At 32.2% G+C, this 17,772-nt stretch overlaps 3 protein-coding genes across 9 annotated transcripts; 2 read left to right on the forward strand and 1 right to left on the reverse strand.

The window, feature by feature from the left end:
• Window positions 1-1,707: 1,707 nt before the first annotated feature.
• Window positions 1,708-6,450, forward strand: LOC129319076 (zinc finger CCCH domain-containing protein 18-like). 6 transcript variants are annotated; one of them, XM_054964113.1, is made up of 9 exons: window positions 1,836-1,910; window positions 1,999-2,056; window positions 3,158-4,082; window positions 4,185-4,340; window positions 4,438-4,617; window positions 4,928-5,004; window positions 5,582-5,752; window positions 5,879-5,969; window positions 6,073-6,450. In XM_054964113.1, exons 3-9 carry the CDS (start codon window positions 3,172-3,174, stop codon window positions 6,143-6,145), a joined length of 1,659 nt encoding a protein of 552 aa, XP_054820088.1. In that variant the 5' UTR covers window positions 1,836-1,910; window positions 1,999-2,056; window positions 3,158-3,171; the 3' UTR covers window positions 6,146-6,450. The 6 variants fall into 6 exon arrangements, with proteins under 6 accessions (XP_054820089.1, XP_054820087.1, XP_054820091.1 ...); XM_054964114.1 differs by lacking the exons at window positions 1,836-1,910; window positions 1,999-2,056 and adding an exon at window positions 1,708-1,796; XM_054964112.1 differs by lacking the exon at window positions 1,999-2,056 and having other exon boundaries at window positions 1,772-1,910.
• Window positions 6,451-10,636: 4,186 nt separating this feature from the next.
• On the reverse strand, window positions 10,637-14,248 carry LOC129317013 (transcription termination factor MTERF9, chloroplastic). The gene is given in 7 exon segments (XM_054961315.1): window positions 10,637-10,948; window positions 11,028-11,661; window positions 11,776-12,155; window positions 12,158-12,464; window positions 12,551-12,657; window positions 12,733-12,799; window positions 13,865-14,248. Coding segments are annotated over 6 exon segments (1,461 nt in total). The 5' UTR covers window positions 14,147-14,248; the 3' UTR covers window positions 10,637-10,948; window positions 11,028-11,343.
• Window positions 14,249-15,512: 1,264 nt separating this feature from the next.
• Window positions 15,513-17,512, forward strand: LOC129318769 (uncharacterized). 2 transcript variants are annotated; one of them, XM_054963706.1, is made up of 4 exons: window positions 15,518-15,893; window positions 16,084-16,133; window positions 16,480-16,561; window positions 17,111-17,512. In XM_054963706.1, exons 1-4 carry the CDS (start codon window positions 15,533-15,535, stop codon window positions 17,155-17,157), a joined length of 540 nt encoding a protein of 179 aa, XP_054819681.1. In that variant the 5' UTR covers window positions 15,518-15,532; the 3' UTR covers window positions 17,158-17,512. The 2 variants fall into 2 exon arrangements, with proteins under 2 accessions (XP_054819682.1, XP_054819681.1); XM_054963707.1 differs by lacking the exon at window positions 17,111-17,512 and having other exon boundaries at window positions 15,513-15,925; window positions 16,480-16,563.
• The last annotated feature ends 260 nt before the right edge of the window (window positions 17,513-17,772 follow it).

Genomic DNA, 17,772 nt, shown 5'->3' on the forward strand with positions numbered 1-17,772 from the left:
CTATGTATTTCAAGAATTTACTTATTGTTTTCTTAACAATTGTATCTCATAATGTTGTATTGAAAAACATAATTATTTAATCTTTATAGTTTTGATCAAACTGCAACTCAATTCTTAAGTTTTAACTCATTATACTTAATTCATATAATTTTAACTCAATTATAATTTAATTTTTAAATTTTAACTTTTATAACTCAGTCCCTGTAATTTTATGCATTTAAAATATTAGCCTTTATATTTTAAAAAATAAAATTAAAAAGATTAAAATCATTTTAAAATTTAATCTTTATAATTTTTACAAAGATTAAAAGTTTTAGTAATTTAAAATATTATTCATAAATTTTGACATAATTTTAATATTTATAATTTTATTTTTTAAAAAATATGAGGACTAAAAAATTGAGTTATAACTAAGTTAAAACTATAAAAAATAGGTTACAATAAGTTAAAATTTAAATATTAAATTATAACTAAGTTAAAACTATAAAAATAAAAATGATTAATTTTCCCATACTATATTAAAAAAATTTGGTTAGGGTGCATCTTTAATTCCTTAACTTTATATAACATTTTATTTTGATCCTTTAATTTTATAAAGTGTTTTCTGAATTCTTTAATCCTAACACTATTAATTTCATTAATAAAAAATTCCTCCAATAAAATTTTATATATTAATAAAATACTTTCAAATATTATTAAATTTTGCTTAATTAACAATGAATGACATAAAAAGTAATTATTTTTAGCTAATGATAATATTTCATTTTAGTCTTTTAATTTTATAAAGTATTTTTTTAATTATTTAACCCTAACGTCATTAGTTTCATCAATAATTTTTGTTTACAATGAACTTTTAAATATTAACAAAATATTTTTAAATATTAACATATTAAGTTAAATTTTGCTTAATTAACAATGATTGACTCAAAAGTAATCATTTTTAGCTGACAATGTTAGGATTAGATGATTAAATAGATATTTTAAGGAACTAAATTAAAATTTTAGATAAAAATTAAAGGGCCAAAAGTATATTTTTAGCAAAAAAAATCTGAAATTTAACATCCAGTATAGAAACAATGATTTTATTAGTGCGTGTATGTATTTAGTAAAATTATCTCATTCACGCTCTCAACCTTATGAAAAGAGTATTAACTCATCTATTTATATTTTTATAGAACCGATATTATCTTAACAAACTATATATATTCTTTTATATTGTTATATATGATTTGAAAAATGACATGTAATATTTATAAATTAAAAAAAACGTGATTTTCTTGATAAATTTTATTACGTACATGTATATTAATATATTGAACTGGTCAGCAAAATTCGAGGTGTGAGGCTCAGAATCACGTCTAGTGGTACAGATTCAAGTAGGCCCCATCTTATAATTTAAAAAAATTAAAAAAAATGAAGAAGACAAAGGAAAATCCACGTTTGTGTTGCTGAAGATAAATATATATATTGCCGACCTGTTGCAGTGTTAAGAGCGATTGCAGTGTTAAGAGGATAATTAATTGCTAAAATTAGCACAAGCAGCATCGGTTTATCCGCTTATATAATCCAATTCAAAATCTAATTTAACAATAAGGTTATCTGTTTATTAATCAAACCATCATATAAAATAATATACTATCACAGGGGCGAATCTGTAATTTCGTGAGCAAGAAGCAGTTATGGTTTTCGAGAATTAAGGATAATATTTTGCCTCAAATGTGTGATTTTTTAACAGCTGTGCATTCGATTTTCAAAATTAAACCCACTGCTCCACGGAGACCCCATAGTATATGAGGGTGAGTAGTGAGTGAATTGTTAATGCCAGTGTGGTTGTGTGTGGGTGTGTGTGTTTGTGGGGGTTACTCACTCTTCTTCAGTCTTCATGCTCTTTCTTCTTTTTCTTCTACTGGGTAAGAGAGAAACACTGATTCGGTGTTCCGTCTTTGAATCTTTATCGATTCTGAACTTGTTTTATTCTCTGTGATTCTCTGATTCAAGCGTTAAAGATTGGAGCTTGAGGCATTTAAAGAACTGGTTGGCTTCTGGGTTTTAAGGGGTATGTGTGAACTGTGTGGTCTTTTCTTTTTTTCCCCCCTTTTCTAATTTTGATCTTTTGAGGAGAAAAAGGGGGGGTCTTGAGAATGAACTGATTTTGATTTTTGCAACTTTTTTTTTCCCCGAAAAGGAAACGAAGGTTTCAAATTTTGAAAATGGTGGTAAGCGACGTTAATTGAGTTTGTTTTGTGTGTCTCTCTGGAATTCTCACTTCTTCTGAATGTTTAAATCATTAAAAATGTTGCTTGAACAATGTATTTGAGGAATTCTCTTTGTTTCTTCTAACGGTACGCAAATTTGAACGATGTGTCTTGCTTTACCTGTTCATTCTTGTAATTGTGATTCTGAAAAATGTGTTTTGACTATTGAGATTCAATTGACTTCGGTTTCTGCAGATTTTTCTGGTCTTTATTCTGAAACTCCGGTTTCGGTTCATCGTTGTGAAGGTTTTGGTTCTTTGTTTCAGTTTCAGAATCGGTTGTCATATTTCTTCTACTTTTTGCATTATTTTGCTTGGAGATGACGCGTGATTTTTTGCATTCGATTTTTTTAATGTTCTCTGTTCAGTTTATTTCCAAATAAGGAAAAAACAGTCCTATCTCTTTTGCGCTAAAGAAAACTTCCTTTCTTGGCATGAACAGAGAAACACTGAAGAAAATCTAGTTCACTCATCACTGTCTAGTGCTATTCTTTTTCAGAATTCTTAGTGCTAAAGAAAACTTTCTTTCTCGGTATAAACGGATAAAAACTGAAGCAAAATCTAGCTCACTGTCTAGTTTCATTCTTTTTCAGAGTTCTTCTTTATGCTGAAGAAAACTTTCTTTCTTGGCATAAACAGAAAAACTGAAGAAAATCTATTTCGCTATGAAGTGCCAATCTTTTCTCAGAATTCTTCATCTCTGTTTTGTTATGCTTACCAACTAGATTCATGGAAGAGGGTTCCCTAAGGTTGAAGAACAACGTTTGTTCTGTTTGTTCTTTGGACTTATATTGATCTGTCACTTCTTTACCATTAGGTTTTGGCTTTTACCTTTACAGTTTATGTTCAATCTTCAATGGCTGCTATGTGCTGAGTTGATATTTTGGAATCTTTTTTTGGCAGTGATAAGGTAAACTATGGATATTTCAGACTGTACAAGGATTGTTTTTGATAAAATTCAGAAATTTGAAGCTGAGCATGCGACGAAAATTGTTGGCTACCTCCTCTTGCAAGATCATGGTGAGCAGGAAATGACTAAATTAGCATCATGCCCTGATCATGTGATCAGAGAAGTGGCATTTAATGCCAAAATGGAGCTTCAGAGGTTGGCCACTAAACATTCGATACTTCCTCTCCTAACTCCTATGAACCCTCCAAAACAAGGTTTAAACCAATCATCCATGATTTCTTCTAGAAGCCCTACTTCTCCGGCAAGCTTCCAAGTTCACTCGGCTTTTTGGGGACCACAGTCTAATGCTAACACTACAAACACAGATTTTATGCCAATGAGTTACTTTGATTCTGTCTCAGAACTTCAGAAGCAGGCCCAGTTGTTTGGTTTAGAAAATAATATAGATCTAGTGAATGCTGGGAACACTGAGATTGTGAATGATTATTTTAGCTTAGATTCTTCCCCAGGAAATTTAAATATAAAAGCTGGTAGAAGGTTTTCATCTGAATTTCCTGTCAAGACTTGTCACTATTTTAACAAAGGTTTCTGCAAGCATGGAAGTAGTTGTAGATACTATCACGGGCAAGTTGGTTTGGAGAGACTTTCGCAGATGTATGGACATGATGCCACTGACGATGATCAAGTAGTTACACCGGGTTCACTAGCACAATTAGAGTCAGAAATTGTTGAGCTCCTGAAACCAAGAAGAGGGAATCCTATTACAATTGCTTCCCTTCCGATGGCATACTATGAAAAGTATAACAAGGTACTTCAGGCTGAAGGCTATCTAACTGAGAGCCAGAGACATGGCAAATCTGGCTTTAGTTTGACAAAGCTTCTTGCCCGATTGAAAAATAGTATTAGGGTCATAGACAGGTGAAATCTCATGAATCTTTCATGTGTATATTGTATACAGTAAATTGATCAAATTCTTCTTATTCAACTGTGTCCTGTAACTTGTGGTTTATTTATTTACAGACCCCATGGACAGCATGCAGTAATTCTAGCAGAAAACGCGCCAAGATACTTGGAAAGAGGAGATCCTGGTAAAAATATCAGCGCATCGCGACAAATTTATTTAACTTTCCCAGCTGACTGCAGTTTCACAGAAGAGGATGTTTCAAACTACTTCAAGTAAACTAGTTTTTTGGATCTAACAATGCATTTTGTCACTTCACTGTAGTTAATAGTTTGGGTTACTGGGTTGCATTGAATTGCTTTTTGTTGACAGAAATTTTGGAACTGTTGAAGATGTAAGAATTCCTTGCCAACAGAGGAGGATGTTTGGATTCGTAACGTTTGCCGATCCAGAAACGGTGAGGACAGTTTTGGAAAAGGGGAATCCCCACTATGTTCAGGGCTCCCGGGTGCTTGTCAAACCTTACCGGGAAAAATCAAAGATCATTGACAGGTGAGCTACCTGGATGCCCTTTGCCATGGGAAATCATTCAAGTTTTAATGCTTGAATTTGTATTTGCAATCAAAACTTAAGATGAAAGCTTCAAACAATTGCGCAAGTGTCATTAGTAAATGAATGGATATTTGTTTCAAGTTTCAAAACTTCTATACTCTCTAAATTAAGTATTCACACATGCTAGCATCATTTCATGCTTTTGAAGTTAACTGCTGCTTAAATGTTCTTCTCTAAAGATTCTGTGAAGTCCCAAGTAATGCGCTAGCTTTTCTTTTTTACTCATTTATGCACTTCAATTTTGTTGCAGGAAATACCCTGAGAGAATTGAGCCTCCTGTTTGCTATTCACCGCAATATGGAGACATACATTCTGAACTTGCCTCTAGTGAGTATGATATCTTCTGGTTTGAAGTCTATAAGCTCGTATGTCATATCTTCTGTTTAAAAAACTTGGAGAACTTGCATGCATTATCAGTTTTCGTGCCTCTATGACATAACCGTTTTAAATGATTTTTGCAGCTAAATGGATTTTTTTTAGTACTGGATATTGTGTAGTTGGAGAGTGGGGAAAAACTCAACAGCTTCTAATATTGGAATCTGCTTGGTCCTACACCGCTCCATCTATTTCTCTTCAATTTCACACTCTACATTTACTTACTTGTTAAATGTAAAGATTGGATTATGCTGTGATCTGATTTCAGTCTGTTTAGTTTTGTCAGAGATTATAATAAAATTATTCTGGAGATTCCTTTTATCACCTTAAGCCTTTGAGTTAAAGTAGTTTATGACATGATATATCAGCATAACCAAGCGGTCTAGAATTTATGTGTTGGGTGTGAGTAACATTAGGTAATGGATCAATGGACCAAAACTATTCACAAGCCTTGGTAAGCTTGGGCTTCTGACTAGAAGTCATCCAGCAAGATGAGTTCATACTTCATACTGATACACTAATTTTATAGTGCCAATAAGTTGCGTTAGCCCTACATTTCTGAGGAGGCAGCTCTATGAGGAGCAAGAACAAGCCCTTGAATTTCAGAGGAGACGTCTCGCCGCGCTGCAAACGACCCAAAACTTACCGGCAAATCCATCTTATCTCAGCTTTTCCATGGATGGGCTAAAAACTTCAGAAGGTGTGTGCAACCAATATTTGTTAAAGTATAATATAAAATCTAACAAGCATCACTATTCACAAACTATGAGGTATAAGCATCCTTAGCTGCCTATATTATGCTAACTTGATATGATTTCTTGTGCAGACCCTTTCAATTTTCAGTCTGCAGAACCTTTAAACATTAATGTGACTGACAAACCTAGGTATATACAGACCAATTGTACTGATGAGGACAGGTATGGATTGATTTCTTATAGATTTTGTTGGACTATTCTTACCTTTTTGAAGCATCTGCAGATAAAAATATATATTTTCTAAAATAAAAAAAAATTAATGCAGCAGCCAAGGACTGGATCTCCCTGACAGCCCTTTTGCATTTCCCTCGGATAGTGGAATTTCTACAGTCTTATAGATTTGGAAACTAATACAGGAGAAAGAATATAGAGTTGAAAACAGCACCAGACAAAAGCGGCATCTTTAACTTCATACACTTACAAGTTTTATTATTATTCTCTTTGAATTGTTGGAAACAGAGAAGAAGAATATATGATGATACATATAATGTGGTTTTAGGTTTTACATTTTACCGTAGGAAGGAAGTTTGAGTTTTTTTTTTTTTGTTCCCTTTTTCTTTTCTTCAAAGGTTATGTAGTTGGGAGATTACTCAAATCATCACCAGGCATATATATTCATATATGAAGCACTTTTTACTTTCTAGGATCTCTGTCAACTTTTTGAATTTGTCTGAGATTTAATTATTTATTTGCTATAATTAAGTTTAATATTAATGGTGATTCCATTAGAAGAGTTCGTGATGGTTTAACTGCCTATATGTTGAATTTTCAGTCTCTTATATTTTATAATTTTTTTTAATTTTTCAATATAAATGAAGAATTGGAATTCAACAGCTCTGTTCATATTTATTATCAAAGCTTTTAATTAAACTATAAATTATAATTATAGTGTTTAAAAATATTAAAATATAATTATATAATATTGATAGGTAAAAAAAAAAACTACTTTATTCACAAAAGTTATGTCTATTTTTATCATATACTAACTCAAATATCTTTTGCTCTTGCCCTTTTTTCAAGTAAATGGAAAAACAGAAAAGAATATGAAATAAAGGAGTACTTGGTGTTGAGTAATGAACATATGAATTTTTTTTTTTTTCAAGTCAAGTTGTGACAAATATTAAAGGTTAAATTATACATTATTTTTTAAACTTTGGATCATGTATAAATAATATTTTTAGCCTTTAAAACTTTATAATGAACCTTCTCAACTCTTATTTACTCAAATAGCTCTACATGATTAATTTTAAATATTAATTATCTATACGTAACTTAAATATTAGGAGGTTATTTTATATTAATCAAAGTTGAGGGGTTTAAATATATGCAAAAATAAAGTTTAAAAGGGTATATAATTAATAATTAGGGTCTATTTGCATAAATTTGAAATTCGAGGAGGTTTATATTAAGTTTTAAAGGTTTAGAGGATTATTTATACATGATTCAAAATTTAGAAAAGTTTTGTATAAATTAGCCAATATTGAAATATAAAGTAAGTTTCTTAGGTCCCTCAACTGGTATTTTTGTATAATGTACTTTGTTTTTAATTTTAAAATTTGTAAAGCAAATTGCATATTTAACAAGACAAAACTACAAATTTGGGAGACAATTGCAAATTTCTGAAAGTGTTCAATTAATAACATATTACTTTTTAAAATTTAATCATTAAGATTTGTGTTCACTATTAAAATTAAAAAAATGAGTTACAAATTTAAGATGATGAAATTATAAATTTTAAATTTATAGTTTTGTCTTGTTAATGTGTGTTTAGATGACATTTTTAATTGATTATTTTAAAAAATTGATTTTTGCTGAAATTATTCAAACACCCATTTATCCAAAATATCAATTTTTGCCAAAAAAAATTGATTATTTCTCAAAGCCGCGAGAGTCAGCTTTTGCATTCAATTATTCAAGGAATATGAAAAAATTACAAGAAAGGTTCAAGAAAAAAAAATTATAAAAAAAGTATAAAATTTGATAAAACTAAAATCAAACTCTCTTCTCTTCTATTTTTTTAATAAAAATCAAACTTTAGATCTTTAAAAAAGTTATTAACATAAGTTCCTATATCAATGACTCTCCACTTAGCACTTGTTATAAATTAATTTAAATAAAATATTACTTGGTAGAAAAAAATTAATTTAATTTAATTTAAAATTGATGGTCATAACAAAGATTGCTGCAAAAGTTTAAAGAGAGAGATTTTACATCATTTATTATATTACTACATTTTTTTATGTTGTCAAATTTTCTAAGCAATGCTTAATATCTTTGTCAGATATGACTTATATTTGTGATGTTATTAGAGATTAACTTGTACATTATCATCTTCATTAGTTATTATAAAATTGATATTTAGTATTTAAGAATCAAATCTTTTTCTTTTATTAAATTTATTTGAACTAAGACATATTGAATTATTTATTTATGTAAATTAAAATTGTTAATATTAATATAATTTAAATTTTTATAATTAATCAGATATATAATTTAAATAATATATTTTACTTTTTAAATATTAAATAAAAATTTATCAATAATTTAATTTTAAAAGGTAATATTTTTTATGATAATTTATACAGCTAAAATTAATTTTGAATAAATTATCCAAACATCTTCAATTTTATTAAAATTAATTTAAAAATACAGTATCCAAATAGATTGCAATATAATATAATCAATTATGATTAAAATCTATCACTTGATCAATTATTTACAATTCATATTCTTACTTTTAATAGGAAACACAAATTTTAATGATTGTATTTGAAAAGAATTAAGTCATTATTTGAACACTTAGTAATTTGCAATTTTGTCTCTTAAATTTGCAATTTCATTGTTTTAACTTTGCAACTCGCTTTCTCAAATTTAATAGGGAACCCAAATCTTAATTATTAAATTTTAAAAGTAACATGTAATTATTTGAATACTTTAAGAATTTGCAACTTTATCTTTTAAATTTTTAATTTAATTTTATTGAATTTGTAACTTGTTTTTTGAATTCTAAAATTAGGAACAAACATTATATGAAATATCAATTATAAGACTTAAGAAATTTACTTTACATTTTAAAATTTGTTGGGATTTTATTCAAATAAAATAATTCCTTCTTTTTTCTGTTTGGCCAAAAAAAAATTCTTTTTCTTTTTTCTTCTCCTTCCCCGCCTGAAGTGATCGTATAAAATTTCTATGGACTACAGTTTCAAAAAAAATTCAATGGACTAGAGAAAGCAATCCGATTTGTCGTGAGCCTTTGAGATACAAAATATACGATATGACAGGTTGCACAGCATGTAATGCATGATATAATTCTTCCACCTTGTCTTCAATCGGGAATAGATCCAAGCAAAATTTAAATGTGGCTGGCCAGATCATAAACGCCAAGGACACACATGATTTTCATAGAATTCTTCACAATATCCATCGTAGATTATTGTTAAACATATCAGTAATTATCTATTGCATGTGTCACGTGCTGCACTCCTCTTCTATCAAATATCACGCACGATTCTAACCAATTGAAGAGGATAATTTGCCACGTACATATATATATATTCATGAGTATCAATATCTTGACATGAACTAATGTCCTATTTGGTACGAGGGAGGAGTTTTCATAGAAATAGAGGTGAAAATAGAAGTGAAAATAAAATTTAAAAGTACTTGGCATGCAAATGGAAGTGAAATAACAAAATTATTTAATAAATATACTTATATTTAAAGAAGACCAAAATGCTCATAGAATTAAAAAAAAGATCTCCACTACCTTCATTGTTCACAGCCATCACTGCAAATATTCATAAGAAATCATCAAACTCTGACATCTACCTAGACTTGTCGGAATACCGCCGGAAAACTTCAGCACCTTAGATTCATGATACTAATTTTCGGTCTATGGAGAAAATGAAGCCAAGAAGTAACCATATCTGATTCGTTAATGTCAAAATTGTGCCATCTCAAAAACCCAAAGTTTAAAAAACAATAACAAAAATGGTGTTCGTATGCATAAAACATTGAGAAGACAGAAAGCTACAATGGATAGACCAAGCAAAAGAACTGAACAAAAAAAGGAAGCAAGTGAAAGATATCGAAGAGGATGGCTCTCATGTGGAAAGGGAAAGCAAGTGAAAGAAATCGAAGAGGAAGGCTCTCCAGTGGTAAGGCTCAAAAGACAGAAATTAGGGAGGAAATCGAATCAGAATTGAACTTCAAATGCAAATGGGAGGAACCTGAAGACAAAAATCAAAGAGGAAGAACGTGAACTAGAAAACGAAGGAGCATCATCGTTCGTCATGGGTTTCATTTCGGGATGCATTGCCGTTCATAAGAGCATCACCTTCATCTTTGCTGGAGTTATTGCCGTCCATCATCATCATCACCGGAGTCACCATTGTTCGGTCCACCGCCTCTCCACTACTCCTCAGCGTCGACAATGAGAGATGGTGAGGGGGCAAAATGGTTAGACTTGAGGCTTTAATGGAAGTGAAACTGGTTCCATGAGGTTGATGAGGAAGTCAATTCCAATAATTTTGATAGAAATGACTTTCACATGGAAACCAGTTCAAATGAATCAATCATGTAAACTTTTGAATTCCATTTTCACTTCCATTTCTCTAAACTCCAATTTCTTCTTACCAATCGGAGCATAAATGATATAGATGTCTCTGTCTTTCTCACAAACATAAGTACTACTTTGTCACACGAGAAATCCACCAGACAAGATAATAAGGTGATAAGCTTTCTATTGTCTGTAATACGGAAAATGAGGATAAAATATCACCTAACAGATTTCTCTGTGCCAAGATCTAAATAAGAGTTTAAGAGTATTCTGTGACAAAACCATGCAAATGTGATAACAGTTTGTTGTGTAAATACCAAAAGCTCAAATATGATTTTTGTTTCTCATGTTACTATAGTTCTTATTTCTCTTGTGAGTTTAGGGGCATGTATAACAACAGAAGTCCCCTCTATATGAGATATACAAAAGCATGGAAGGAAAAAATAATTCATTGAGGGCATTATTGCCAGAAAAAAGGTAAAAGAGGAGGTAGCAACCACAACATTTGTAGGAAGGATCGTTAAATTACAGCAGCTTCCTTATTTGATTTAGACAGCTTGCTTGCAGTATAGTCCACAACCTGCAATAAGTTGAAGGTCAAGTCACAATTCCTATAGAACGTATGAACTAATAAACAAGCACACCTTAAGATGACAGACCTCAACATCATGTGCTCTGCCTTTCTGATACCAAGGACTTTGAAAACAACCATCTGACTTTGACAAATACGATACCAGTCAACTTTCACAGAAGAAGTTGAGCTTGAGCCATTACAGGGAAGATTCAACAGAAATTTGAACGTCATGAAACATCAGTACAGAGCAGCACAAAAAATTGCCGAATGAACTAGAGTGATTGAGCTTCAGCCACTATGGCAACCATCATGGACGATTATATCAACAACTTGTAGGTTTCTAGTATTATCACTTGCAAGAGACTGCTCTTCCAGTACTCATGCAAGTGGACTAACACGCTTTATTTTGATTTTTCATACTTTTCAGCAAATTTCTTGATTAAAAGTCTCTGACGAAAAGCCAAATACTTATCCAAACTAGTCCCTGCCCACTGCTCACAAAAGCATTCATCAGTTGGGACCAGTGATCCAAGTGGGAATGGTCCTTTTGGAGCTTTCTTCAGAGAAACCAAGAACCTATGACGAGGACGTATTCTCTGGTCCAAAGACAAGCTCAAGTACATTGGATATTTGGTCAAGGATTGAACTTCATTCTGAAGTTCATTTACCAGATACAAGTACTTGGGCTTTAGATTCTCCTCCAGGGACAGGGAAAGGACCTGTAGAAGCAACAATCAATGAAAGAGCTAAAATGGAAGAATGGGATTTTGCAACAAAAAACAGAGTTCTGTTAATATATCAGTAATGGGGTCGTAAATAAATCAAAGAATGACCTGTGCAAGACTAGTCAAGACTTTTAAGATGTCTGAATTTTTCATTCCTATGCTCCTCAGAAAGTTAATCCTAGGCAGTAATCCATCATCTATGCTATAATGGAGAAGCTGAGGATGTTTGGTCACCATCTTCACTATGCTATCTCTGGGTGCTCCCAACTCTTTGGTTAGAAACATATACCGAATATTCCAGGAAATGTCAATACGCTGAACGAGAATTTGTGGGCTCAACTGAATGACTTTACTCAGATCCTTTTCCTTGATCCCAACTTCCTCAACTAAATATCTTACTGTTGGTTTTAAAGATTTTTCAACACTATAAGAAAGCAGGGATGGAGCAGCAGCAATGATTTGCCCTACTCTGGAATTTGGAATTCCCAACCCATCAAGAATGCAACGTGAGTCTTTAAATTGCTCTCCACAGTGTACTCCAAAATTTGTGGTTGTCTCAAAAGGATTCTTCTTACATCTCTATGTTTGACACCAACACTCATTAAGTATTCTAACCTTTCCTGTGCAGAACATACATTGATTTGAAGTGAGGACATATGCCTTTCATACATTTGGATAAAGTGTGATTCCTTGATTCCAAATGTGCTTAAGTAATCCAGAAGTGGAATCCATTTCTTATCCAAATTTATCTCCTCAGACAATCGAGGATATTTGTTCTCCTTTAAATTTCTACCAACCTGCAATAAAAAAAGAATATGGGGTTCCTCAGCTTCAGTTGTACATTTAATGGAATTTGCCACTCAAGATTATCACATCTCTGTACCTTTACACTGCTATTTGATTCAAAGGATACCACTTTCTCACTTTTTACCATTTTAGAGCTTTCCAATGATCTCACCTTCCACCCTTTTTCCTGTCGCCAATCTTTTACTGCACATTACACACAAGATACTCAAAATACTTTCACTTAAAAAAAAACAAGAAGAAGATTCATATCAAGCATACCTTCTATTTTCTTTGACTTAAATTTCTTGTCATTAGAATCGAAGTCAGCAGGCTCCGCAAATTCTTCCTGAATACACTCCACAATGAAAACAGTCGTGGTTTCAGCAAAGTAAAAATATATACAAATTTACAAATTTCCCACCAAAATCTAATGAAACGTTAAAAATAAAGTTACAAGCATGCTACTGGCAGACAGCGACACCATAATACCAAAGTACAGTGCTTCACCATAACAAAAAAGGGGAGAAAATAATATAGTAAACTCGTATATGGTGAATAAGCAGGGTAGCAACTATGGACAGCTTGTTGAATTCTTCCTTTAGTAATAAGATGGCTATGTGAAGAATTCATAAAGAAAATTCATATATGGTGACTAGAGAAATAAAACCGTCCATAATTCGAAATATCTTTACGAAAATCAAAATCTATCTCGAGAATATCAAAACACTGAAAGTCGGCCCAAAAAAAAAAAACAAAAAAAAACTCTTTGCACTACTTTTTTTTGAGTTGAACTCTTTGCACTACTTGATAACAAATACTCCCTCCGTTAAAAAAATATAAAAAATTTGAAATATTAAAAATTATAAAGTATTTTTTTAAGGTATAATTAATAAGTTCTTTTCCAAGAGTATCCCTAATAAATAAAAACTGTTCAAACCTTCACCTTTAAATAAAATAACCAGTTAAATAAGAGAAAGATGGTGTTAGTTTACTTATAATTAAGGCGTAATCAGGTTAGAAATGACTTATATTTTTGAAAGGAGGGAGTAAGAAACAGACATATGAATTGAAGACAAAAAATCAACATTAGTCATTTACCATGGAGAAAGCCTAGAGAGCAGAAACATTAGCGTCTGTCAAAAGGAACATGGAACAGTATATACTCGAAGACAAGAGCGTACACATAAATTCAGTTGAAAAAACATCGATTTCTCACTGAAAGCAGGACACTATACTTCTATCCTAGGAGAATTCCTCTATAGCAGGGATGACGTCAAAGATAGATTTTCAAATATCGTGAAGCAAGAACTTAAAGTAAAGCCATTTCCCAAAAGGCCATAAAGTACTCCCGACGGAGCAAACAACTGTTAACGAAAGCCCAAAAAATTCAGGAACTGAAAAACAAACTTACATCAGATAGCCAATCATCATCATCGTCCTCATCCTCGTCTTCCAATGCTTCATCATCAGCATCGCTGTCGTACGGTGATAGCGCCTGCCCGAACCTCGATTTCCGATTAGTCTTCAGAATCTTAGGGTTGGAATGCGCCGCAAGCACCACGAACTTGCGCGCTCCTCTTCCCCGACGAGATTTTGAGACCAAATGCCACTTGCTCAAAGTCGAAGCCAAAGAGGAAGGAGAAGAAGCAGGTCGAACGGGATTGTAAGGGTAGAAAGTGGAAATGGTAGCCATATCCGGACGGAAAAGAAAAGGAAGGATAGAGGAATACACTCAAAAACCCTAAACCAGAGAATCTCTCCACTCTGTCCAGTAGAATAGGCTTATCCTCCTCCACTCTCCTTCACTCGAATTGAAGAATCAGTTAGTCAGAATAAATATGGCGCGTCATTAATCAATACGTGGGCCATACATGAAACGGCGTCGTTGAAAAAGATTATCAGAAGTTGGGTGTCATGTCACCAGCCCATTGGCAGTTAGCATAATTCAAAGGGAGGCTGAGATCGTGTGAAAAGAATCAATTAATTCAGTTTAAATTTTAAGTATCAAATTTAAGAATTTTGTAAGTTGAGTTTTTATTTTTTTTATTAAAATTTAAAATATAAGTTATAAATTCATCATAATAAAATTACAAAATTGATAGCCCAACTTACAAATTTTTATAGTTTGACATTTAAAACTTAAATTAAATTAATTAATCTTTTTAAAATTTTGTTATCATTCTCTTAATTCAAATTCCAGATTCCTTAAGAGTATAACACCCCTTTTTTTTTAATTAAAGGATAAAGGATACTTGTTATTATGTGGACAAAGCTCCAAGGATGTTTATTTATAAATTACTCCTCACAAATAAATTCCATAAATTCACAAAAATACTGCCAATTTTTTTGGGCTCTAATTATAATTTTTTTATAGGGATGAAAATATGGCATTGTCCCAATTTCAGACTTATCGAATTATAAATTATAATATTTTAATTATAAATAATGAAGATTAATTGAAGATATATGTCCACAAAGATTTTATTATTCTCTATTATTTACAGCTGATTTTAAAAATATTTATAATTAAAATATGATAATTTATATTCCCTCCATTAAAAAATGTAAGGCATTTTTTGAGAAGTTAGATGTTTAAAAATGTAAGATATTTTTAGTCTTTTGAGATATAATCATTTTTTTTTTAAGTGTCTCTATTGATAATAACTTTATATTTATTATAAGATGTTTAATAGCGATAAATATAAAAAGATAGGGTCAGTTAAAAAATAGGTAATTATTTTATTGAATGTGAGATTCAATTAAAAATACTTTATATTTGTTAATGGAGAGAATAATAACAAAGATGGGTCGCCACTCAATTTTATTGTTGTTGTTTTTTATGGGATTTTATTGTCGTTATTATGCATTATTTTTTACCGTGTATTTGAACACATTTTCTTCCATTTAAGCTCCAAAAATTCTGTTGGGCCCATAATAATTTCACAATTTTCCCTTAACCCCATCATCAAAAATTAGATGCATCTGCCCCAACATTACCAGTTCAAGAAGCTAGAAAGCACATGATACGACGTAGTTCTAGTGAGAGGAATGCAATCTTCGAACGCGGTTCACAGGAGTTATGTGTGGATGGCGCGAACCCACTAGCTATGAGCCTACGTGGCAGGCTGGCAGCAATAGCCTTTGCGGACCGGTGGTGCGTGGCCGGGTCGGGAATAGGGATAATGCCATGGAAACTTCAGTGTCCTCATCTTCGTCCGTGCTTTCTACCAAGATTCCCACAACACTGAGCGGAGTGTATTGTTGTTCCGGATCAAAGGCAACGGTTCATTTTCCTATAAGGAGAAGTTGCGAAAATACATCGGTTCAGAATGCAAGAAGAACCAGAAGGACCAGGCCGATAGCGGCAATCAACGATGTACAAACCGTGCTTGACCCAGCTCCCGTGCAAGTCACATGGCAAATTGTGGTCGGAGCTATGGGTATTGCGTTTGGGATAATCCCTAACCTTCACGTATGCCCGTTGATATTCTCTTCAATGATATAGCGAGGATTTAATTTTCTGCTTACGTGGGATAGTGTTTCGTTGTCCTGAAAGAATATTGAAGTTGGTGCGTTCGATTGTATTTACAGTTTGGTTTGATAATGATATTTTTCTTTTTCTTTTGGTAGCTGGAGTTATGCCTTTTGTGGTGGCTGGAGTTGAATTTAGCAAAAGAATTGTAAGTTAATCTTGCTCTTGCTTTGTTGGGCATTGGCTTATTGACAGATTCTTAAATAGATTCAGACTGAAAAGGATCATAATTGAGAAACTTAATGTCACATACTGGGTTTGAATTCTTCAAAAAAGTTTCACATGCTATGTTTTCGCTCAATGATTTGATATGATAACAAACTCTTAAGAAACTGCACTGAAGTTTTGTTCCAATAGTAAGCTTAATTGTTTATGTAATATTGGCTTGACCCATATCTTCTGTAGATTTGGTCCGTCTAAGAATTTTTCTGAGCTAACCCGTAAGTTGTGAATCTTGTTCTCATACTGATGTGATTAATTGCATTGAATGACAGATAGCTCAGAAAAGATGTGAGGAGTGTGGAGGGTCAGGGTTGGTTCTTATGGAAAAGGAGTATTTCCGTTGCCCAGAATGTGGTAGGATTGCATGTTCTTCTTCTGCATAGTTGTTGATTCAGTTAAAACTTTCTTTCTGTCATTTTCAACTTTTCTGTTCTTTTGGATTTTAACTACAATCTTACATCTTAAGCCATTTACTAGGATAAATGCATCATTTTATAATGGCCTCTAAATCATGAACATCATGCAACTTGAAGATAAACAGCCATGAAGCCCATTGTTCTTCTAGTTGAAGAGGCCATGCATTTACCTTGCATACAACAAATAATACAATGGTTAATTCTGCTGTTGCTTTAGTAATTCCAGCAGCGCAATTACAGTTGTACTAATCAGTCTCATTTAACTTTATTTCAAACCCATGAATGATGAATCCAGCGAGGAGATAATACTTATTTCAAAACAAGAATGCAATTTACAGTTTTTTTGTAAATCATGATTTTAGCATGATGACTGAGTGGTATCGATAATTTTCTCTGCCTTTCTATGTTTCATTTCCAGTCTACTGGTCTTTACTTCTTGGTAATTAAATTGTTCGGCATATAATCCTTCATATATAACGTATTTCAGGTGGATTTCTTCCTTGGCAGTCTTGGAAAAGGTTCTTTTCTGGTTGAATGTCTAAAGCACGATGCAAGATATTATTTTGTAAGCACAACAATGAGGACTTCATTATAGCCATACCAATTGAATATATTTTCATCTTGTATGAGTTGGACCAATAATCAGTCTCTAACTGAATAGTTTTTCTATACTTGCTTGTCAAATACAAAATTTATTGGGAACTTCATTGATTGATCTTGGGGAAACTGGTGTTTTCTGCTTTATGTATTCAGTTATTCTATACGTGCTTGTCAAATACAAAATTTATTGGGAACTTCATTGATTGATCTTGGGGAAACTGGTGTTTTCTGCTTTATGTAAATGCCTTTGAACAAGTTCACTTCATCAATAAGCTATCCTCAGTCTGAAGATCCTTGTGAAAGCATCCTTGCAACTAGTTTAGCTTCTTAGTCATTCATTCAAAATAACATTTGTTTTGAGTGATGTTTTTATAACTCTGCCCTTCCCCTCTGTGCGCGCGTGTTTTTTCTTTTTGTATTCAGGTTAAGCTGATGCAATACAGGTGTCACTGCGCCGCATTGGCCACTGGCATTTGATATTAGTATTTGGTATTTTTAATATAATATTTAATTATGTCAGATTTAAATATTGTTGAGTTCGAAGGTAAT

This window comes from Prosopis cineraria, unplaced genomic scaffold (genome assembly GCF_029017545.1).
Source record: "Prosopis cineraria cultivar Desert tree isolate PC_DT_omini unplaced genomic scaffold, ASM2901754v1 PC8, whole genome shotgun sequence".
NCBI lineage: Eukaryota > Viridiplantae > Streptophyta > Magnoliopsida > Fabales > Fabaceae > Prosopis > Prosopis cineraria.

What these genes read in the sequence shown, in the direction of transcription:
- LOC129319076 (XM_054964114.1), top strand. Translation starts at nt 3,172, where the DNA reads ATGGATATTTCAGACTGTACAAGGATTGTTTTTGATAAAATTCAGAAA. An exon ending in TGGGCTAAAAACTTCAGAAG is followed by an intron (nt 5,753 to 5,878) that starts GTGTGTGCAACC and finishes TTTCTTGTGCAG; the next exon opens with ACCCTTTCAATTTTCAGTCT. An exon ending in AATTGTACTGATGAGGACAG is followed by an intron (nt 5,970 to 6,072) that starts GTATGGATTGAT and finishes AAATTAATGCAG; the next exon opens with CAGCCAAGGACTGGATCTCC.
- LOC129318769 (XM_054963706.1), top strand. Translation starts at nt 15,533, where the DNA reads ATGTGTGGATGGCGCGAACCCACTAGCTATGAGCCTACGTGGCAGGCT. An exon ending in TTGAATTTAGCAAAAGAATT is followed by an intron (nt 16,134 to 16,479) that starts GTAAGTTAATCT and finishes ATTGAATGACAG; the next exon opens with ATAGCTCAGAAAAGATGTGA. An exon ending in TTTCCGTTGCCCAGAATGTG is followed by an intron (nt 16,562 to 17,110) that starts GTAGGATTGCAT and finishes AACGTATTTCAG; the next exon opens with GTGGATTTCTTCCTTGGCAG.